This window comes from Electrona antarctica (assembly GCF_951216825.1).
Source record: "Electrona antarctica genome assembly, contig: scaffold_56, whole genome shotgun sequence".
NCBI lineage: Eukaryota > Metazoa > Chordata > Actinopteri > Myctophiformes > Myctophidae > Electrona > Electrona antarctica.
In genome coordinates, this window is record NW_027638622.1 from 850793 (window position 1) to 875067 (window position 24275).

At 45.3% G+C, this 24275-nt stretch overlaps 1 protein-coding gene across 1 annotated transcript in view; it reads left to right on the top strand.

Moving 5' to 3' along the window:
* The first annotated feature begins 3089 nt into the window (after positions 1 to 3089).
* The window catches only part of LOC306917899 (uncharacterized protein), a 33053-nt gene continuing 11867 nt past the window's right edge, over positions 3090 to 24275 (top strand). The window contains exons 1-4 of the mRNA XM_079530795.1: positions 3090 to 3483; positions 4132 to 4430; positions 8629 to 8815; positions 23582 to 23912. Coding sequence (XP_079386921.1) covers positions 3210 to 3483; positions 4132 to 4430; positions 8629 to 8815; positions 23582 to 23912 — 1091 coding nt within the window. The 5' untranslated portion in view covers positions 3090 to 3209. The remainder of the gene's footprint in view (positions 3484 to 4131; positions 4431 to 8628; positions 8816 to 23581; positions 23913 to 24275) is intronic.

A 24275-nucleotide genomic window follows, 5' to 3' on the forward strand; every position in this document is an offset into this window, starting at 1 on the left:
CAAGTTTTGTCAAGACTGTTGTCTGGATTAGGAGCTGGGCTGACTCCTGGGTGAGGAACGGTCTAATTCGTCGTATGTTATAGAGTGTAAACCTACAGGATCGAGTGACAGCTGTGATGTGTGTTTTGAACGAGAGCTGACTGTCCCTCACGCTGACTGTCCCTCCTATTCCCTATTTCCTTACCTCCTATTCCCTCACCGAGGGAATAGGAGGTGAGGGAATAGGAGGTAAGGGAATAGGAGGTAAGGGAATATCAGGTGAGGGAATAGGAGGTGAGGGAATAGGAGGTAAGGGAATAGGAGGCGAGGGTACATCTGCCTCCATGAGTGAAACCATCTGGCTTTCTTTCTGCCATGCATGGTCAGACTGTGGGTTACGCAACACACAGGTTTGTGTGTGTGTGTGTGTGTGTGTGTGTGTGTGTGTGTGTGTGTGTGTGTGTGTGTGTGTGTGTGTGTGTGTGTGTGTGTGTGTGTGTGTGTGTGTGTGTGTGTGTGTGTGTGTGTGTGTGTGTGTGTGTGTGTGTGTGTGTAACTGTACACCGAACCACCACACCCTGTCCTGAGTCACATGTTGTACTTCAGTACAAGTATCTATATTACTATAAGGTATAAATACTTTGTTACAACAAGTAGAATCCTGTAGTCAGAATTTACAAACATATTAGAATGACCTCATCATCAGATCTACAAGCTGTAGATCTGCTGTTATACATCTATATATCAGATCTACAAGCTGTAGATCTTGAGTACTCGGTCACTTTCTACTGCAGGAGGAGGAAGGACCATATAAGGACGTTGGGGTGTTGGAGTTGACCTTATGACCTCTGAGTCAGCATTACATAAACACACTGTCACTGATTATCTGCACCAGGACAGGAGGGCCGTTAGACACTCACTGATTATCTGCACCAGGACAGGAGGGCCGTTAGACACTCACTGATTATCTGCACCAGGACAGGAGGGCCGTTAGACACTCACTGATTATCTGCACCAGGACAGGAGGGCCGTTAGACACTCACTGATTATCTGCACCAGGACAGGAGGGCCGTTAGACACTCACTGATTATCTGCACCAGGACAGGAGGGCCGTTAGACACTCACTGATTATCTGCACCAGGACAGGAGGGCCGTTAGACACTCACTGATTATCTGCACCAGGACAGGAGGGCCGTTAGACACTCACTGATTATCTGCACCAGGACAGGAGGGCCGTTAGACACTCACTGATTATCTGCACCAGGACAGGAGGGCCGTTAGACACTCACTGATTATCTGCACCAGGACAGGAGGGCCGTTAGACACTCACTGATTATCTGCACCAGGACAGGAGGGCCGTTAGACTGTCCCTGATTATCTGCACCACCGTACAACACTGTGTTGTGAGCTTGTAGATCGGCTATTTTTGGTCATTAGTTATTTTAACCCATTTAGGCCTGACGTCAAAATAAAACGTCCGCTCTGAAAGAATATATATTCAAAGATTTGTGCCGCATTTTCACGGTTTTTCAAAAATAGTAATGCTTAGTTAAAACACCAAAAGGGGTTCCCGTCTAGAATGGGTTAAGATGAAAGAGTATTTGAAGTGATCAAAACTAGCGATAGAATACAAGTTTAGAAGCATCTTCTAGAAACATGAATGGCCTCAGAAATGTCATGATTTCTTTAAAACATCATCAGATTAATTATTTATTCTCCGTCAACAGAGAGAGGAGCTCCGCATGGGGAGATGGTCTGACAGCGGACCCACCCACCCTTTGAAGCTCCGCCCCTCAGAGGAACAACATGGCCGCCCTCCTCCTCCTCTTCCTCTCCTCCCTCCACCATGGCTCCTCCCATGCCGTCGTCAGCACCTCCCCCGATCCCTCCCTAGCCCCGCCCACCGGTTACACCCCCTTCGATGACGGGGCGGTCCGGGGCAACGAGGTTCCTGAGGAGCCCCGAGTGGGAAGAACCCTCTCCTTTCTGCTGACCCCGCCCACCGCCTCTCAGCCAATCAGGACTGAGGTGGCGTTCAGCCGGACTACGATAGGTGCGACGTTACCTCGGCCCAGTGTCACCACCACGCCCTCCAGTGATGTCACTGGTAAGACTGTTACATGATTGGTTGATTGATTGAATACTTTATTAACTCATAACCCGCCACTAAAACCCGTGGGGGGCGCTGTTGCTACCGCCACCATAGACTCGCTTTATTTCACATGAAGAAGAAGACCGTTTCTGGTCCAACAAAAACAGTTAGCGACGATCGGCTAAAGCTAACGTGATCATCGTCTATTTAAGAGTCCTTAGAAGCATTCATATTTTAAGGCGCTAACATGGTTGCGTTGTTCAATCCAGCTCAATCTGAGACGTTATTCAGAGATAAAGGGCTATACATGTTGGGATGGAGCTCGATAACCGAAAAACGCTAATCGAGTACCCGTTATCAATAAGCTTTGGGCTTATCGTGTACCCGGTATCAATAAGCTTTGGGCTTATCGAGTACCCGGTATCAATACGTTTTGGGCTTATCGAGTACCCGTTATCAATAAGCTTTGGGTTTATCGAGTACCCGGTATCAATAAGCTTTGGGCTTATCGAGTACCCGGTATCAATACGTTTTGGGCTTATCGAGTACCCGGTATCAATAAGCTTTGGGTTTATCGAGTACCCGGGATCAATAAGCTTTGGGCTTATCGAGTACACGGTATCAATACGTTTTGGGCTTATCGAGTACCCGTTATCAATAAGCTTTGGGTTTATCGAGTACCCGGGATCAATAAGCTTTGGGCTTATCGAGTACACGGTATCAATACGTTTTGGGCTTATCGAGTACCCGTTATCAATAAGCTTTGGGCTTATCGAGTACCCGGTATCAATAAGTCTCATGGTCTCTTTAATACAGTTTGATTAATTGATAACTTCTGATACAATCTAATCAAATTAACCCCCATGCAGTGACGGCACCGGGCGGCTCCGAGGCCCGGCCACTCCCACAGAGAGAGGAGGAGGAGGGGGGCTCAGGGCCACGCCCACAGAGAGAGGAGGAGGAGGGGGGCTCAGGGCCACGCCCACAGAGAGAGGAGGAGGAGGGGGGCTCAGGGGGAAGTGCTCCGGTTCCGACGGCGCTGGGCATAGAGCGCGCTGGAGCAGCGGAACCCGACACGCCTGGCACGGAAACGTCTCGGTTTCAGACCACTCGTCCGCACCAAGGCTCCTCATTAAAAATGGCTGCAGCCCAGAAGCCGACGGCGCTCGCTGTGACCGTCACTCTGTCACCTCCATCAACCATCACTGTGTCACCTCCATCAACCATCACTCTGTCACCTCCATCAACCATCACTCTGTCACCTCCATCAACCATCACTGTGTCAACTCCATCAGCCTCTCGGCCTGAAACCAACGCTACACTTCACCCTACGGCTGCACAGTTTGACCCTACGGCTGCACCGTTTGACCCTACGGCTACACCCACAACGGCACGGGCACGACTACTGACAGGTTAGACATTACTTCATGATTCACATGCTATAAATAGATCTGTATTACCAAGAGAAACCGTTTATATGTAGACTGTGTTCAGTAACAGCTAACGCTAACACTAAACCGTTTATTTGTAGACTAAATGTGTTCAGTAACAACTAGGTTTAGGCTAACGCTAACACTAAACTGTTTATATGTAGACTAAATGTGTTCAGTAACGACTAGCGTTAGGCTAACGCTAACACTAAACCGTTTATTTGTAGACTAAATGTGTTCAGTAACGACTAGCGTTAGGCTAACGCTAACACTAAACTGTTTATATGTAGACTAAATGTGTTCAGTAACGACTAGCGTTAGGCTAACGCTAACACTAAACTGTTTATATGTAGACTAAATGTGTTCAGGGTCTCCCGAAGCCCAAACCACACCAATATGTCGAGACGCAACAAAACGGTTTTAGCATTTGTCCCAGCGGTGTGTTATGTCCTGTTGCATGTCAGCGCATGGTGGCTAAATGTCATCAAATGGTGGTCCGTGGCTCAACTGATGAATAAATAATGGACCTTGATGTGAAAAGGGTTGAAAACCAGTCCTTTATAGCAATAATTAGTATCAGAATATGAGGTTGATTATGCCATTATCATAATGCATCCATCTGTATTGTAGGTGAACTTACAGCCAACACTCGCTCAACGAGGCAGGAATCCTCCAGTAGCACCGTTGGACCCCCCACCTCCAAACCCACCTCCGTAGAATCCTCCTCTAGCACCGTGGAACACAGAACCTCCAAACCCAGCTCCATAGAATCCTTAACCTCCAAACCCACCTCCGAGGAGAAAGCTTCACCCAGTCCCCACGTCAACACCACCACCTCCTCTCCACAGAGAGAAACCAATACCACCTCCTCCTCTTCACAGAGAGAACCTGACAGTCCCAGCGTTGACCCACAGTCCAACACCACACAGGTACTAGGATGATAATCAGTCTAACACCTCACAGGACTAGGATGATAATCAGTCTAACACCTCACAGGACTAGGATGATAATCAGTCCAACACCACACAGGACTAGGATGATAATCAGTCCAACACCACACAGGACTAGGATGATAATCAGTCCAACACCACACAGGACTAGGATGATAATCAGTCTAACACCTCACAGGACTAGGATGATAATCAGTCCAACACCACACAGGACTAGGATGATAATCAGTCCAACACCACACAGGTACTAGGCCGTGGCTCAGGGGTAGAGTGGCTGGATGGGAACCACAAGGTTCCCGGTTCAATTTACAATTTACAATTTAGGCATTTAGCAGACACTCTTAATCCAAAGCGATTTACATTAAGCAATAACAAAAACAAATAACAAAAGCATGGCATACATCACATATATAAAAAGTAGTTATCATGACTCAAGCGTAAACTAAGAACGTAACAGTGGAGTATCTATGTAAACTATACATACTATACTATATTATATATTATACGTATGTGTACTAAAAAGTTCTATGACTACATAAAAATGCAATTCTAGTGCTGTCTACGTAACAAGCTATAAGTCTGTTTAAAATACTACCTAAGTCTACATAAAGTGCTATCTAAGGGGCTAGGCTAGGGCAAGTGCTACGGGCCATGGTAGAGTCTGAAGAGGTGGGTTTTCAGTCTACGGCGGAAGATTGGGAGTGAGGCTGCAGTTCTGACTGTGATGGGAAGTGCATTCCATAGTTTTGGAGCCAGAAGGGAGAAAAGTTTGGGACGTGTGGAGCGTTGTTCCAGCGTTTTTAGTGAAGGTACCTCCAGCTTCCCTGCGTTGGCTCATCTGAGTGCGCGGGAGGGTTTGTATGGTACGATCATACTTGTGAGATATGGGGGAGCCATGCCTTTGGTTGCTTTGAATGCCAGCATCAGAGTTTTGTATTCTGTGCGGGCAGCGACCGGGAGCCAATGGAGGGAGCGGAGAAGGGGGGAGAATTTTGGCTGGTTGAAGACCAAGCGAGCTGCGGCATTTTGGATCAGTTGGAGGGGCTTAAGTGCACATGCCGGTAGGCCAGTAAGGAGGGAGTTGCAATAGTCAAGTTTTTACAAGACTGTCTGGATTAGGAGCTGGGCTGACTCCTGGGTGAGGAACGGTCTAATTCGTCGTATGTTATGGAGTGTAAACCTACAGGATCGAGTGACAGCTGTGATGTGTGTTTTGAACGAGAGCTGACTGTCCAGGACAACACCAAGGTTCCTGGCTGTCGGGACAGACTTTACCAGGGCGTTGTCTACGGAGATAGTTAGCTCCCGCATAGGGAAGGACTTAGCTGGGAAGAACAGAAGCTCAGTCTGGTCTGGGTTCAACTTGAGGTGGTTGGAAGACATCCACTGTGAGATGTCAGCCAGGCATGCAGTGATGCACTCTTCCACCTGGGTGGCAGAGGGGGGGAAGGATAGAAACAGTTGTGTGTCATCGGCATAGCAGTGATAGGATATATTGTGAGCAGAGATGATAGTGCCAAGGGATTTAGTGTACAGTGAGAAGAGGAGGGGACCAAGTACAGATCCCTGTGGGACCCTAGTTTGGAGGGTACGGGGGGATGATAGCAAACCTTTCCAAGAAACCTGGTAGGTCCGGTCCGAGAGGTAGGAGGAGAACCACTTCAGCGCCGTCCCGCCGATGCCTAGATCAGCTAGGGTGTCTAGGAGCATCTGGTGGTTCACTGTGTGAAATGCCGCCGATAGGTCTAGGAGAATCAGGACTGCAGAGTGGGAAGCAGCCTGCGCAGGGTGTAGTGCTTCTGTGACTGCGAGGAGTGCAGTTTCCGTGGAGTGTGCCTTCTTGAATCCTGACTGGTTGGGATCCAGCAGGTTGTTCTGTGAGAGATGGAGAGAAAGCTGGTTAGAGACAACACGTTCAAGGGTTTTGGAAAGAAAGGAAAGGAGTGATACCGGTCTGTAGTTCTTGACATCTGAGGGGTCAAGAGTTGTTTTTTTGAGGAGTGGTGATACCCTGGCTCACTTGAAGGCAGATGGGACGCAGCCTGAGGTTACTGAGATGTTGATGATGGAGGTGATGAAGGGGAGCAGGTCAGGTGCGATGGTCTGGAAGATTGGAGACGGGACGGGGTCGAGAGGACAGGTGGTAGGTCTAGTGGATGTGACTAGTTTCAGGACCTCGTCTGGGGATAGAGGAGAGAAGGAGGACATGCATGGTTGATGTTATGGTTAGCATTGGTTGAGTCGAGTGCTTCTTTATGGGGGAGGGGGGTAAAGGAGCTACTGATATCATCAACCTTCTTTTCGAAGTAGGTGGCAAAGGTGAGGGATGAGGGTTGAGTGGGGGGAGGGGGTTTAAGGAGGGAGGAGAAAGTGGAGAAGAGTTTCCTTGGTTTGATCCCTGTGGGCTCCCCCAGAGTTAGTGTCGAAGTGTCCTTGAGCAAGACTGAACCCCTGATTGCTCCTGATGTGCAGGTTGGCCTTGCATGGTTTCCTCCACCATCGGTGTGTGAATGTGTGTGTGAATGGGTTAATGTAATGCTCAATATATGTAAAGGTGTGTGAATGTGTGTGTGGATGTGTGAATGCAATCCACAATCTATGTAAAGCGCCTTGGATAAAGGCGCTATATAAATGCACCATTTACCATTATAATCACAATGTTTTGCGATAATCACAAATTGTTTTTCATAATCGTCAATTGTTTACACGTTGAAAAATGTCCACACATTTTGATTTTTTTTTTTTAAAATAGAAGAACTAGCAGATCTGCACAATTTTGTGCAAGAAAAAAAATTAAACATGTCAGTGATTTTGTTGTATATTTAAAGCTGTTATAAGCAATAATATGTCTGTTATAATGATTCTTTTTTTGGTATTCAGACCCAGCCAGCTTCTAGGAACATCTTTGAATGCATATTGTGGCCCCTAGATGTGTCACAGAGACTACATTTTTGGGGGCATTTTACTCATTACTAAAAACAAAGTCATTAAAATGTTGACATAATTGATTATAGCAGCTTTAAGTTAAGGTATGTGTAATTTCTGCCCTGTGCAGTTTGTGATTACGAAGGAGGGAGAGGGAGGGAACCGCACACAGCTTTTTATTTATGTTTAATAATGCACCGTTTCGGTCTTTCCACCTTCCTCAGGCATGAGGAAGGTGGAAAGACTGCAGTCTGCTGCTTTGTCGCCGACGCACCTGCTTTGATTAGTAAGTCATTAGGAAGTCTCTCCTCAATGTGATTACGAAACTTAAAAGGCAAAATGTAACGTTTCAATGTTCAGTGCAAAGCCAACATACAATTAACTTAAGTTTGTAATTAATGGTGACAGCTCCACCACACAGGGAGGAACCACCCAGAGTAATCTAGTAAGAGAGTGGTGACACTAGCGTTGACTCCCATTGTAACAATGGAATGTGGAAGTGTTCATTCTATCTCAATGGGATAGTTCCAATGTTTGGAACTATAGCCCACAGCCCCCCTCTTTGTCTCAATGGGATAGTTCCAATGTTTGGAACTATAGCCCATAGCACCCCCCTTTGTCTCAATGGGATAGTTCCAATGTTTGGAACTATAGCCCATAGCACCCCCCTTTGTCTCAATGGGATAGTTCCAATGTGTGGAACTATAGCCCATAGCACCCCCCTTTGTCTCAATGGGATAGTTCCAATGTGTGGAACTATAGCCCATAGCACCCCCCTTTGTCTCAATGGGATAGTTCCAATGTTTGGAACTATAGCCCACAGCCCCCCTCTTTGTCTCAATGGGATAGTTCCAATGTTTGGAACTATAGCCCATAGCACCCCCCTTTGTCTCAATGGGATAGTTCCAATGTTTGGAACTATAGCCCATAGCACCCCCCTTTGTCTCAATGGGATAGTTCCAATGTTTGGAACTATAGCCCACAGCCCCCCTCTTTGTCTCAATGGGATAGTTCCAATGTGTGGAACTATAGCCCATAGCACCCCGCTTTGTCTCAATGGGATAGTTCCAATGTGTGGAACTATAGCCCATAGCACCCCTCTTTGTCTCAATGGGATAGTTCCAATGTGTGGAACTATAGCCCATAGCACCCCGCTTTGCGGTGAGATGAAAGCGTGTCGCCGCTCTCTTACTATTCCACTCGCGAACCACCACTCCTGCAATGACAAATATTACATTTGTAATCGTTACAGCCCAACATACGAGGAGGAACCACCACGCAGCCCCACACCTCCACCATACGAGGAGGAACCACCACACCTGCAGCCTACCTAAACACCGGGACCAACACTCAGCCCACCGGGACCACCGCTCAGCCCACGAACGCTACGCAGCCACGAAGAACTACCACAACCACAACCGCACAGTCAACTGAGACGGGTAAGAAAAGAGGCTTCTGGGTTTCTGTAGTTTTCGTGTCAAAATTTTAAATCAATAATGATTCAATTTCAATTCAAACTGTATTCAAGACACTCACAGGGGGGTCCATAGGGCAGAACACAAGACAAAGTAAACAAACTCAAAATGAACAAAGCATAAACAAACAAGGGGGACATAAGTAGGCATCAGCTCTGTACATACAGGCTAGAGCGCAGGTGGCTCCATAGCGCCTTAGATGATAGCCTGACAGAGCTCTTAGAGAGTAGATGAAAACAGAGCTCTTAAAGAGTAGATGATAGCCTGACAGAGCTCTTAGAGAGTAGATGATAACAGAGCTCTTAGAGAGTAGATGATAGCCTGACAGAGCTCTTAGAGAGTAGATGAAAACAGAGCTCCTAGCAGGTTGGAGAGTAGATGATAGCCTGACAGAGCTCTTAGAGAGTAGATGAAAACAGAGCTCCTAGCAGGTTGGAGAGTAGATGATAGCCTGACAGAGCTCTTAGAAAATAGATGTTAGCCTAACAGCTCTTAGCAGGTTGGAGAGTAGATGAAAACAGAGCTCTTAGCAGGTTGAACAGTGTGTTAACAAACATCTACTGTATAGTGTATACATCAGGTTTCAGTGTTAACCCTAACCCATGTACATACATCTATACACCAGGTTTCAGTGTTGACATGTACATACATCTATACACCAGGTTTCGTAGCACAGCAGGGCAAGTGGGTACGTTTATTTCTACTAACATCTGACTTGCTCGGGTGCAGTACTTAGTTTAGACAGTTTTTGGTTTAGACTAGTCATTGTTTAGACCAGTCATTAGTCCTACAACTACAACCTATCTCAAACCCTCACCCTAAACCTAACCTCCCACGGGGCAGCACACCTAAACCTAACCTTAACCCATGTCTAACCAATGACTAGTCTAAACTAAGTATGCACCCCGACTTGCTCTCCAGCATGTTGGGGCTTTGAGCAGCAGTCTCATGCAGTCATGCTTCCATAGCGTTCAAAAACAGCAGATCTACAAGCTTGCAGCGTAGCATGAAGTGACACGCTGTGATCTTGTACATCTGCTGTTTTTTAGAACCACTGTTCTAAATCCTAAGAGTTTTATTCTATGTTTCTAAAACGACAGACGCTTTAATAAAGTTTAATGGGTAATTAAAAAACAAGAAGAAAAACAATGTCTTCATTGAAGAGTTTCCTCTTCCTGTGATCAGGAGGAGCTGGAGTTTCCTCTTCCTGTGATCAGGAGGAGCTGGAGTTTCCTCTTCCTGTGATCAGGAGGAGCTGGAGTTTCCTCTTCCTGTGATCAGGAGGAGCTGGAGTTTCCTCTTCCTGTGATCAGGAGGAAAGGAAGTATTTTCACAGCTGGAATATATATTTATTTATGTTTCTGGAAGGAGTAGGAATGAGACAGCGTGGGCGAGAAGTCGGGCTCAGATTAGTTTTATTATTACTCTTTTACAAAAGTAAAAAGGAAGGTATGAAGTGGAGGAGAGAGAGTTCTGACAGAGAGAGAGAGCGGGGGGGGGGGGGGCAGGGGGTCTACTCAGGGTGGCACGAAATATGGTCCAGAATGTGCTCAGAGGAGAGAGAGAGAGAGAGAGGGAGAGGGAGAGGGGGAGGGAGAGAGGGAGGGAGGGGGAGAGGGTGTAATGGAAACCAGATGGAACAACATGGGGAGAGAGAGAGAGGGGGGGGGTGGGGGGAGAGAGAGAGAGAGAGAGGGGGGGGGTGCTGTGGAAATGTAGACAGAAAAGGACAATTATGACACATAGAGCACGTCAGTCTCCCCCCAACCCCACCCCCCCTTTTTCGCTGCCATCTACGTTCATAAACGTAGCTAGGCTATCGGTACCTACTGGTGCTATCTACGCGTATGTTCTATCGGTACCTACTGGTGCTATCTACGCGTATGTTCTATGGTGTTATCTACGCGTATGTTTTATCGGTACCTACTGGTGCTATCTACGCGTATGTTTTATCGGTACCTACTGGTGCTATCTACGCGTATGTTCTATGGTGCTATCTACGCGTATGTTCTATCAGTACCTACTGGTGTTATCTACGCGTATGTTCTATCGGTACCTACTGGTGTTATCTACGCGTATGTTCTATCGGTACCTACTGGTGTTATCTACGCGTATGTTCTATCGGTACCTACTGGTGTTATCTACGCGTATGTTTTATCGGTACCTACTGGTGCTATCTACGCGTATGTTCTATCGGTACCTACTGGTGTTATCTACGCGTATGTTCTATCGGTACCTACTGGTGCTATCTACGCGTATGTTTTATCGGTACCTACTGGTGCTATCTACGCGTATGTTCTATCGGTACCTACTGCTATCTACGCGTATGTTCTATCGGTACCTACTGGTGCTATCTACGCGTATGTTTTATCGGTACATACTGCTATCTACGCGTATGTTCTATCGGTACCTACTGCTATCTACGCGTATGTTCTATCGGTACCTACTGGTGCTATCTACGCGTATGTTTTATCGGTACCTACTGCTATCTACGCGTATGTTCTATCGGTACCTACTGCTATCTACGCGTATGTTCTATCGGTACCTACTGGTGCTATCTACGCGTATGTTCTATCAGTACCTACTGGTGTTATCTACGCGTATGTTCTATCGGTACCTACTGGTGTTATCTACGCGTATGTTTTATCGGTACCTACTGCTATCTACGCGTATGTTCTATCGGTACCTACTGGTGTTATCTACGCGTATGTTCTATCGGTACCTACTGGTGTTATCTACGCGTATGTTCTATCGGTACCTACTGGTGTTATCTACGCGTATGTTCTATCGGTACCTACTGGTGTTATCTACGCGTATGTTCTATCGGTACCTACTGGTGTTATCTACGCGTATGTTTTATCAGTACCTACTGGTGGTATCTACGCGTATGTTCTATCGGTACCTACTGGTGTTATCTACGCGTATGTTCTATCAGTACCTACTGGTGGTATCTACGCGTATGTTCTATCGGTACCTACTGGTGTTATCTACGCGTATGTTCTATCGGTACCTACTGGTGGTATCTACACGTATGTTCTATCGGTACCTACTGGTGGTATCTACACGTATGTTCTATCGGTACCTACTGGTGTTATCTACGCGTATGTTCTATCGGTACCTACTGGTGTTATCTACGCGTATGTTCTATCGGTACCTACTGGTGCTATCTACACGTATGTTCTATCGGTACCTACTGGTGTTATCTACGCGTATGTTCTATCGGTACCTACTGGTGTTATCTACGCGTATGTTCTATCGGTACCTACTGGTGTTATCTACACGTATGTTCTATCAGTACCTACTGGTGTTATCTACGCGTATGTTCTATCGGTACCTACTGGTGTTATCTACACGTATGTTCTATCAGTACCTACTGGTGTTATCTACGCGTATGTTCTATAGGTAACTACTGGTGTTATCTACGCGTATGTTCTATCGGTACCTACTGGTGTTATCTACACGTATGTTCTATCGGTACCTACTGGTGTTATCTACGCGTATGTTCTATCGGTACCTACTGGTGTTATCTACGCGTATGTTCTATCGGTACCTACTGGTGTTATCTACGCGTATGTTCTATCGGTACCTACTGGTGTTATCTACGCGTATGTTCTATCGGTACCTACTGGTGCTATCTACGCGTATGTTCTATCGGTACCTACTGGTGTTATCTACACGTATGTTCTATCGGTACCTACTGGTGTTATCTACACGTATGTTCTATCGGTACCTACTGGTGTTATCTACGCGTATGTTCTATCGGTACCTACTGGTGTTATCTACACGTATGTTCTATCGGTACCTACTGGTGCTATCTACGCGTATGTTCTATCGGTACCTACTGGTGTTATCTACGCGTATGTTCTATCAGTACCTACTGGTGTTATCTACGCGTATGTTCTATCAGTACCTACTGGTGTTATCTACGCGTATGTTCTATCGGTACCTACTGGTGTTATCTACGCGTATGTTCTATCGGTACCTACTGGTGTTATCTACGCGTATGTTCTATCGGTACCTACTGGTGTTATCTACGCGTATGTTCTATCGGTACCTACTGGTGCTATCTACGCGTATGTTCTATCGGTACCTACTGGTGTTATCTACGCGTATGTTCTATCGGTACCTACTGGTGTTATCTACGCGTATGTTCTATCGGTACCTACTGGTGTTATCTACGCGTATGTTCTATCGGTACCTACTGGTGTTATCTACGCGTATGTTCTATCGGTACCTACTGGTGTTATCTACGCGTATGTTCTATCGGTACCTACTGGTGCTATCTACGCGTATGTTCTATCGGTACCTACTGGTGTTATCTACGCGTATGTTCTATCGGTACCTACTGGTGTTATCTACGCGTATGTTCTATCGGTACCTACTGGTGTTATCTACGCGTATGTTCTATCGGTACCTACTGGTGTTATCTACACGTATGTTCTATCGGTACCTACTGGTGTTATCTACGCGTATGTTCTATCGGTACCTACTGGTGGTATCTACGCGTATGTTCTATCGGTACCTACTGGTGGTATCTACGCGTATGTTCTATCGGTACCTACTGGTGCTATCTATGCGTATGTTCTATCGGTACCTACTGGTGTTATCTACGCGTATGTTCTATCGGTACCTACTGGTGTTATCTACGCGTATGTTCTATCAGTACCTACTGGTGGTATCTATGCGTATGTTCTATCGGTACCTACTGGTGCTATCTACGCGTATGTTCTATCAGTACCTACTGGTGGTATCTATGCGTATGTTCTATCGGTACCTACTGGTGTTATCTACGCGTATGTTCTATCAGTACCTACTGGTGGTATCTATGCGTATGTTCTATCGGTACCTACTGGTGTTATCTACGCGTATGTTCTATCAGTACCTACTGGTGCTATCTATGCGTATGTTCTATCGGTACCTACTGGTGTTATCTACGCGTATGTTCTATCGGTACCTACTGGTGTTATCTACGCGTATGTTCTATCAGTACCTACTGGTGGTATCTACGCGTATGTTCTATCAGTACCTACTGGTGCTATCTATGCGTATGTTCTATCGGTACCTACTGGTGCTATCTATGCGTATGTTCTATCGGTACCTACTGGTGTTATCTACGCGTATGTTCTATCAGTACCTACTGGTGGTATCTACGCGTATGTTCTATCAGTACCTACTGGTGGTATCTACGCGTATGTTCTATCAGTACCTACTGGTGCTATCTATGCGTATGTTCTATCAGTACCTACTGGTGTTATCTACGCGTATGTTCTATCAGTACCTACTGGTGTTATCTACGAGTATGTTCGCAGACAACGAACCCGGAAAAGGAAACGAGGATCGCAGCATTAGAGTGGACGGGTGGCAGTCCTTACGTGTGCTTATGCTTCCCCCTGCTGGCACCTAAAAAGTTAATATCAATTGCCCAAGACGTCTGTGGACGTCTTTGGAAAAAAAAAAATATATATATATTAAAAAGAAAAAAAAGAAAAAATCTAAAACATGATTTTTTTCTTTTTTTTAATACGTGGTGCCAAAGTTTGTGTTTTCGCCATTGAGAATGCATTGGGCGTGTAAATTAAATAACTCTAAAGAAACTATAAAACATTTCAAAGTAAAAAGTTCCAGCATGTGTCTCCACAGTCAGCTGAATTATAAAAAATGTGAATGGATTTTCTAGGTGAAAGTGATTTTTGGGCAGTTTTGCGTCACATTCAGACCTGTGTACGACGTGTGGGAACGATCAGACCATTTTAACCCATTTTGACCTGAGATCAGATTCTATAAATGTCTTCTACATCCTGACAGTTTTCTGAAAAAGCTATGTTTCTATGTCAGTCGTTCTTCAATTTTTAAAAAACAGCAGACCTGCAAGCTCGTAGCGCGCCACTCGGTGGCGCGCTACAAGCTTGTAGATCTGCTATTTTTCAATTGCTAAAGCATAACGTAATGCTAACACCAAAAGGGGTTTCCGCCCAAAATGGGTTACATATATCTATAACAGGTTGTCTTCAGAGTGTTACAGATATATCTCTAGACTCTAACAACAGTGTTACAGATATATCTCTAGACTCTAACAACAGTGTTACAGATATATCTCTAGACTCTAACAACAGTGTTACAGATATATCTCTAGACTCTAACAACAGTGTTACAGATATATATCTAGACTCTAACAACAGTGTTACAGATATATCTCTAGACTCTAACAACAGTGTCAGGCTGTCTTGTCCTAACAGCCACATTTATTACTATCCCACCACCAGACGGTTCCTCCTGCCAAACGGACCTGATTCTACAAGCTAACTTGGCTCAGAGCCTTATATAGACAGAGTTATGCAAACTGCGTTCACTTCATGGGGCTTCAGTCCAATGGAGGCTCTCCTACATAGACTTCTATTGGTCACTTCATGGGGCTTCAGTCCAATGACGGCTCTCCTACATAGACTTCTATTGGTCACTTCATGGGGCTTCAGTCCAATGGAGGCTCTCCTACATAGACTTCTATTGGTCACTTCATGGGGCTTCAGTCCAATGGAGGCTCTCCTACATAGACTTCTATTGGTCACTTCATGGGGCTTCAGTCCAATGACGGCTCTCCTACATAGACTTCTATTGGTCACTTCATGGGGCTTCAGTCCAATGGAGGCTCTCCTACATAGACTTCTATTGGTCACTTCATGGGGCTTCAGTCCAATGGAGGCTCTCCTACATAGACTTATATTGGTCACTTCATGGGGCTTCAGTCCAATGGAGGCTCTCCTACATAGACTTCTATTGGTCACTTCATGGGGCTTCAGTCCAATGGAGGCTCTCCTACATAGACTTCTATTGGTCACTTCATGGGGCTTCAGTCCAATGGAGGCTCTCCTACATAGACTTCTATTGGTCACTTCATGGGGCTTCAGTCCAATGACGGCTCTCCTACATAGACTTCTATTGGTCACTTCATGGGGCTTCAGTCCAATGGAGGCTCTCCTACATAGACTTCTATTGGTCACTTCATGGGGCTTCAGTCCAATGGAGGCTCTCCTACATAGACTTATATTGGTCACTTCATGGGGCTTCAGTCCAATGGAGGCTCTCCTACATAGACTTCTATTGGTCACTTCATGGGGCTTCAGTCCAATGGAGGCTCTCCTACATAGACTTCTATTGGTCACTTCATGGGGCTTCAGTCCAATGGAGGCTCTCCTACATAGACTTCTATTGGTCACTTCATGGGGCTTCAGTCCAATGACGGCTCTCCTACATAGACTTCTATTGGTCACTTCATGGGGCTTCAGTCCAATGATGGCTCTCCTACATATACTTCTATTGGTCACTTCATGGGGCTTCAGTCCAATGGAGGCTCTCCTACATAGACTTCTATTGGTCACTTCATGGGGCTTCAGTCCAATGATGGCTCTCCTACATATACTTCTATTGGTCACTTCATGGGGCTTCAGTCCAATGGAGGCTCTCCTACATAGACTTCTATTGGTCACTTCATGGGGCTTCAGTCCAATGATGGCTCTCCTACATATACTTCTATTGGTCACTTCATGTGGCTACAGTCCAATGGAGGCTCTCCTACATAGACTTCTATTGGTTCACTTCATGGGGCTTCAGTCCAATGGAGGCTCTCCTACATAGACTCCTATTGGTCACTTCATGGGGCTTCAGTCCAATGGAGGCTCTCCTACATAGACTTCTATTGGTCACTTCATGGGGCTTCATGCAGTCCAATGACGGCTCTCCTACATAGACTACACATTGAGCGTGGGGACAACCAACTGGGACAAGTCCTGGACCGGAAGTAGGCCGAAATGCATTGGACTCAGGGCAACAGCCCAGCTTTAATGATCTTAAATCCCCTTTATTTTAAATTGTTTTGTAGTACAACATAAACATTAAAGAGACTTTAGTTGTTACTGTACTTTAAAACTACTGTGTACTGTGTTTTAAAACTTTAAAACAGTTGTCATGTTGCACACATGCTTAAAATAGCTCTTGTTTGCGCCGCCCTCGTTGAAAACAATGTATTTCCAACTCCAGCTTGTCTCAGTTCAGGCTGCATGAACAGCGCTCGAGGGCTCGGTTTCTGCCCCCTCGATGTCCTAACTCTTCTATTAGATGGCTCTGACTTGGCTCATAGAATCAGAGTTTTTTTTGGCTCATAGAATCTGGTGAAGTGTTTTCTTGGCAAAGCGACACCCATCCTAATACGGAGAGGAAGTCCTCCTTCCTAACCCTAACCCTAATACGGAGAGGAAGGCCTTCTTCCTAACCCTAACCCTAATACGGAGAGGAAGGCCTCCTTCCTAACCCTAACCCTAATACGGAGAGGAAGGCCTTCTGTTAGTGAATCATAGTAATTATGATGTCATATGATGTGTGTTTATTCACTAGGTTTGACAACCGTGTAGTTGGACTATGATGTGTTTATTCACTAGGTTTGACAACAGTGTAACTGTTTGAGAAGGAGATCCAAGAATGAAGCTTTTATTTGTCACCATTCATAGATCTACCATTCATAGATCTACCATTCATAGATCTACCATTCATATATGTACCATTCATAGATCTACCATGCATAGATCTACCATTCATAGATCTACCATGCATAGATCTACCATTCATAGATGGTGAAGACACATGCAATGCACTGTTCTACAACAACAATGACAATAGAGTAATAAGAAAAACATTACATAATATAAGAGACAAAATCAAAACCCTGCTAGAGTCTTCACTAGTAACTAAACATCTTAACGTCAACATATCTAACAACCCTGCTACAGAATGCTATAGCAGGTTCTGCTACAGAATGCTATAGCAGGTTCTGCTACAGAATGCTATAGCAGGTTCTGCTACAGAATGCTATAGCAGGTTCTGCTACAGAATGCTATAGCAGGTTCTGCTACAGAATGCTATAGCAGGTTCTGCTACAGAATGCTATAGCAGGTTCTGCTACAGAATGTCCTTCAACCTGAAATGAGATCTTTATGAGTTGTTCCTGTCCACGTGTGGACATCTGAAGCGCGTGTGCGTGCGTGTGCGTGTGCGTGTGTGTGTGTGTGTGTGTGTGTGTGTGTGTGTGTGTGTGTGCGTGCGTGTGCGTGCGTGTGCGTGTGTGTGTGTGTGTGTGTGTGTGTGTGTGTGTGTGCTCTAGCTGGAGGGTCTGGACTCAGGGTAGAGGTGTGTATAAAGGGGGGGGGGGGGGGGGGGTTAAGTGCATCCAGCTGTGAAATGTGATCTGCACATCTGGGACGCGTCTGCACCTCTGTGCTGCGAGAAGGAAGTGGAATATGTACACTGTGCGTGCGTGCGTGCGTGCGTGCGTGCGTGCGTGCGTGCGTGCGTGCGTGCGTGCGTGGAAGTGTATTATATGATTATATTATTGCTGGATTTATGCGCCGTTGCACTCCAGGGTCGGGCGCCGGAAATATCAGATCTACAAGCTAACAGAGCGCCACGTTGTGACGCTGTGTGAGCTTGTAGATCACCCTAATGTGTGGAGAGCTAAAACAACATTCCATAGGCTGTGGAACGTTAAAACATCCCATAGGCTGTGGAACGTTATAACATCCCATAGGCTGTGGAACGTTATAACATCCCATAGGCTGTGGAACGTTATAACATCCCATAGGATGTTATAACGTTATAACATCCCATAGGATGTTATAACATTCCACAGCCTATGGGATGTTATAACATCCCATAGGCTGTGGAACGTTGGAGATGGGCAGTATTTGAAATACATGTATTTGAAATACGTATTTGAAATACTTTTTTGTATTTTGTAATTTGTATTTTGCTGGGATGGAAGAAATGAGATGTATTTTGTATCTAAATACTTTCAGATCTAGTATTTTCTGTATTTCAAATACATAAAAAACTTTTGAATGTCATTTTACACAGCCTCAGGTTTAAACTGTAGGGGCAAAACACATGCACCCACACACCGTGGGCACATTTGAGCCGACAGGCGCGGCCAAAGGAAGCTGACTGACGACGTCTTTCCGGAGTTTTAGACAGCTGGTGGATGGAAAAGAAGCTCCAGAAGCTGCCTCGACTGACAGATTCCCGGAAACGCTCTCCTCCGCGGCAGTCAGCCGAGGGGGTGGAGCTTCTTTTCCATCCACCAGCTGTCTAAAAACTCGGAAATGACGTAAAATACAGCTTCTTCTGTCCGTGCATGGAATCTAAAGTGTGCTTAGGCCCACACACAACACAACACAATGTGTGATGTCACTTCTGATTGGCTTACACTCATTGAACCACAAATGAGAGGCAGAGTAGGACGGGCCTTGAGATGAGACTTTACCTCACATCTCCAAGTTGCAACTAAATGATTACTTGTTCCACAGAGATAAAAGGTGTATTAATCTAAACATGATTATTGGATATTGCAAGCTAAGGCAAGCTTACAACATGACATATTTAAATATTAGTAAAGTAGTGGAAGGTGGAGGGAGGCTTTAGAGCTGGGCATGTCTGACTCTGTGGACAAGCAGAACATGTGGACACATGGAACTGAACAGAACAGGGCACACCAAACAACCAACATGTTATAATAAATATGACTGCAATTAATCTCATTAAAAATTAACAGTTGCCACCTAGTGGCACAACTGCTGTTTGTTTTAAACAGCAGTTCAATATAAAACCTGTCCATGCCCTCTTTGAACTCTTAAATGGTGATTCATACTTTAAACTAGACCATTTACATTTTAGATGAGTCACCACTTTTACGAGTTTATAGTAAATCAGCTTTCATTTATCCTTAGTAGCCTCACTGTTCCTTTTAGCCTTTATTATAATGAAGTGCCCTTTTGTTGTGACATCACGCTGTTCAGGTTAAATTATTAATGGTAATTAAAGGTATATTCAGTGATTTCACTTAATTCAAATATCACTCCTTTTGTTTTGTTGTGATAATCCTCCCTACTATAGAGTGTGCTGAGCATATAAGGAGGTCCTCCCTGTTCCTCCCTGGGGGGGAGGGGGGGTCAAAAGACCGTAGGTTTCGTTTTTGGCTAGGTGGCCCAGCCTTCATCCAATCAGGATAGAGAGGGGCCTTCCACCAATCATGATCGAACAGGGCTTGGTGTGTGTGCTGTTACAGCCTGTTGCGTTTCTCCCCACTGTAGTGCGTGCATGTGCACATCTTGTTACCGGGGAAGACCGGGGGGTTTTCCAAATCACTGAATGCTCCTTTAATTGATAATCTATTCATCTTAGTCATTAGTATCTTGTTTACTTATCTTGTTTTTTATTGTTGGTTTAAATGTAAATTGGTGGTAGGCCTAATCAATCAATCAATCAATCTCTTTCTACATTTGTCTTGAGGTAGAAGTCAAAGAGGAGTGACAGTGATGAATCAGATGGCCAATCCATTCCTTTGTGGGTCCTGTTTGATACAGTTATAGCACATTGATTTGCTTAAAATATAAAGTGTATCATTCTTAATAACCTTCAATGTATTAGACATTCTGACAGGTCATTAATTTAATATTTGGCAATTAATTATGAATGTACTTATCATTATATACATTTTAATGAAAATGTATTTTCAAAATACAAAATACGTATTTGTATCTCAAATACATTTCTCAGACCAGTATTTGTATTTTGTATTTAAATACATTCTGTGACCCAGTATTTGTATTTTGCCCATCTCTACATCCCATAATCAAATCAAATCAAACTTTATTTATAGAGCACATTTACAAAGACCAGAAGGTCACCCAAAGTGCTGCACATGAACATATAACATAACATATAACATTGCACATGCACACTGCACATGCAACATATAACATTTTTTTCATGATTATTAGTGAGGACCTATTATATGAAGATAGGTTGAAAAGTGGTGAAGTGGTCCTTTAACTACATTGACACTTTGGGGGTCCTTACTGAGTGTAATAGTATCAGTTTGGGGGTCCTTACTGAGTAATAGTATCAGTTTGGGGGTCCTTACTGAGTGTAATAGTATCAGTTTGGGGGTCCTTACTGAGTGTAATAGTATCAGTTTGGGGGTCCTTACTGAGTGTAATAGTATCAGTTTGGGGGTCCTTACTGAGTAATAGTATCAGTTTGGGGGTCCTTACTGAGTCTAATAGTATCAGTTTGGGGGTCCTTACTGAGTGTAATAGTATCAGTTTGGGGGTCCTTACTGAGTGTAATAGTATCAGTTTGGGGGTCCTTACTGAGTGTAATGGTATCAGTTTGGGGGTCCTTACTGAGTGTAATGGTATCAGTTTGGGGGTCCTTACTGAGTAATGGTATCAGTTTGGGGGTCCTTACTGAGTGTAATGGTATCAGTTTGGGGGTCCTTACTGAGTGTAATGGTATCAGTTTGGGGGTCCTTACTGAGTCTAATGGTATCAGTTTGGGGGTCCTTACTGAGTGTAATGGTATCAGTTTGGGGGTCCTTACTGAGTCTAATGGTATCAGTTTGGGGGTCCTTACTGAGTCTAATGGTATCAGTTTGGGGGTCCTTACTGAGTGTAATGGTATCAGTTTGGTATCAGTTTGGGGGTCCTTACTGAGTGTAATGGTATCAGTTTGGGGGTCCTTACTGAGTGTAATGGTATCAGTTTGGGGGTCCTTACTGAGTGTAATGGTATCAGTTTGGGGGTCCTTACTGAGTGTAATGGTATCAGTTTGGGGGTCCTTACCGAGTGTAATGGTATCAGTTTGGGGGTCCTTACCGAGTGTAATGGTATCAGTTTGGGGGTCCTTACCGAGTGTAATGGTATCAGTGTGGGGGTCCTTACCGAGTGTAATGGTATCAGTTTGGGGGTCCTTACCGAGTGTAATGGTATCAGTTTGGGGGTCCTTACCGAGTGTAATGGTATCAGTTTGGGGGTCCTTACCGAGTGTAATGGTATCAGTTTGGGGGTCCTTACCGAGTGTAATGGTATCAGTTTGGGGGTCCTTACCGAGTGTAATGGTATCAGTTTGGGGGTCCTTACTGAGTGTAATGGTATCAGTTTGGGGGTCCTTACTGAGTGTAATGGTATCAGTTTGGGGGTCCTTACTGAGTGTAATGGTATCAGTTTGGGGGTCCTTACCGAGTCTAATGGTATCAGTTTGGGGGTCCTTACTGAGTGTAATGGTATCAGTTTGGGGGTCCTTACCGAGTCTAATGGTATCAGTTTGGGGGTCCTTACTGAGTGTAATGGTATCAGTTTGGGGGTCCTTACTGAGTCTAATGCTATCAGTTTGGGGGTCCTTACTGAGTGTAATGGTATCAGTTTGGGGGTCCTTACTGAGTCTAATGGTATCAGTTTGGGGGTCCTTACTGAGTGTAATAGTATCAGTTTGGGGGTCCTTACTGAGTGTAATAGTATCAGTTTGGGGGTCCTTACTGAGTGTAATGTTATCAGTTTGGGGGTCCTTACTGAGTGTAATGGTATCAGTTTGGGGGTCCTTACTGAGTGTAATAGTATCAGTTTGGGGGTCCTTACTGAGTGTAATGGTATCAGTTTGGGGGTCCTTACTGAGTGTAATAGTATCAGTTTGGGGGTCCTTACTGAGTGTAATGGTATCAGTTTGGGGGTCCTTACTGAGTGTAATGGTATCAGTTTGGGGGTCCTTACTGAGTGTAATGGTATCAGTTTGGGGGTCCTTACTGAGTGTAATAGTATCAGTTTGGGGGTCCTTACTGAGTGTAATGGTATCAGTTTGGGGGTCCTTACTGAGTGTAATAGTATCAGTTTGGGGGTCCATGGAGCTCTAAGCATTGATCTCGATGGACTCCAGATGAATGAAATCTGAGAAGGTTATTCCATGTGGCGGGCAGTGGTTCACACACACACACACACACACACACACACACACACACACACACACACACACACACACCAATGGCGGAGGAAACCATGAGTCTTGCTCAAGGACACTCAGCTGCGTGCGTGCGTGCGTGCGTGCGTGCGTGCGTGCGTGTGTGCGTGCGTGCGTGCGTGCACTTATTGTATTGTATACAATAAGTGCGTGCGTGCGTGCGTGCGTGCGTGCGTGCGTGCGTGCGTGCGTGCGTGCGTGCGTGCGTGCGTGCGTGCGTGCGTGCGTGCGTGCGTGCACTTATTGTATTGTATACAATACTTATTGTATTGTATACAATAAGTATTGTATGTACAATAAGTACAGCACTTATTGAGAATGTACAGAATACATGATTTGTTGAGAATGTTGAATGAAGTCTACGCCCAGGCAACGGTCTTATGGTCCACTACTCCCCTCTGGTGGCTTTTCAATGTAATGACATTAAGTGCCAAAAGCAAAGTCATATATTCAAAGATTTGAGTAACACAAATTCATATATTCAAAGATTTGAGTAACACAAATTCATATATTCAAAGATTTGATTAACACAAATTCATATATTCAAAGATTTGCATTTTTTTTCAAAAATAGCAGATCTCCAAGCTCACGACGCACCTTGAGCTTGTGTTTCTGTTATTTCTGAATAGCCAAATAATAAAATAAAAGTGGTTAAAGTGGTTTTAATGGGTTAATAGGCCTACAATATATGACAAAAACATCACATTTCAGAATAATAGAATAAACTTTATTTATATATTTATTACATTCACATTTCAGAACTAAACTGCATGTCTCATTTCTACAGTGAACACTTTTCTCCGTAACACCACCACTAAACTGCAGGTCTCTCATTTATACAGGGAACAATTTTCTCCATAACACCACCACTAAACTGCATGTCTCTCATTTCTACAGGGAACACTTTTCTCCGTAACACCACGGGGGTCCCAGGTGGAGGAGTCGTTACCCAGAAGAACCGGTCCGCTCCGCTGGGCCGGCCGGCCCCTTCCCCCACCCCTCCCCCCACCGCCCCTCCCCCCCCCAACGGCACCATGCTGCGCTGGGACGACCTCTCGCGGACGCTGGCGTTCGCTTGGCCGCTCCACGTCTACGGCTCCGCCAGCCTCTTCCTGCTGCTGTTCGCTGGAGCCGCTCTGGGCCTGCTGCTGTCCCCCGGCATGAGGAGTCCCCACCGCGGAGCTCTGTGCCTGGCCAACGGTCTGCTGTTCCTAGCTGGAGGTCTGAGGTAATAACTAGTCCCCACCGCGGAGCTCTGTGCCTGGCCAACGGCCTGCTGTTCCTAGCAGGAGGTCTGAGGTAATAACTAGTCCCCACCGCGGAGCTCTGTGCCTGGCTAGCGGACTGCTGTTCCTAGCTGGAGGACTAAGGTAATAACTAGTCCCCACCGCGGAGCTCTGTTTCTGGCCAACGGCCTGCTGTTCCTTGCTGGAGGTCTGAGGTAATAACTAGTCCCCACCGCGGAGCTCTGTGCCTGGCCAACGGTCTGCTGTTCCTAGCTGGAGGACTAAGGTAATAACTAGTCCCCACCGCGGAGCTCTGTGTCTGGCTAGAGGTCTATGGTAATAACTAGTCCCCACCGCGGAGCTCT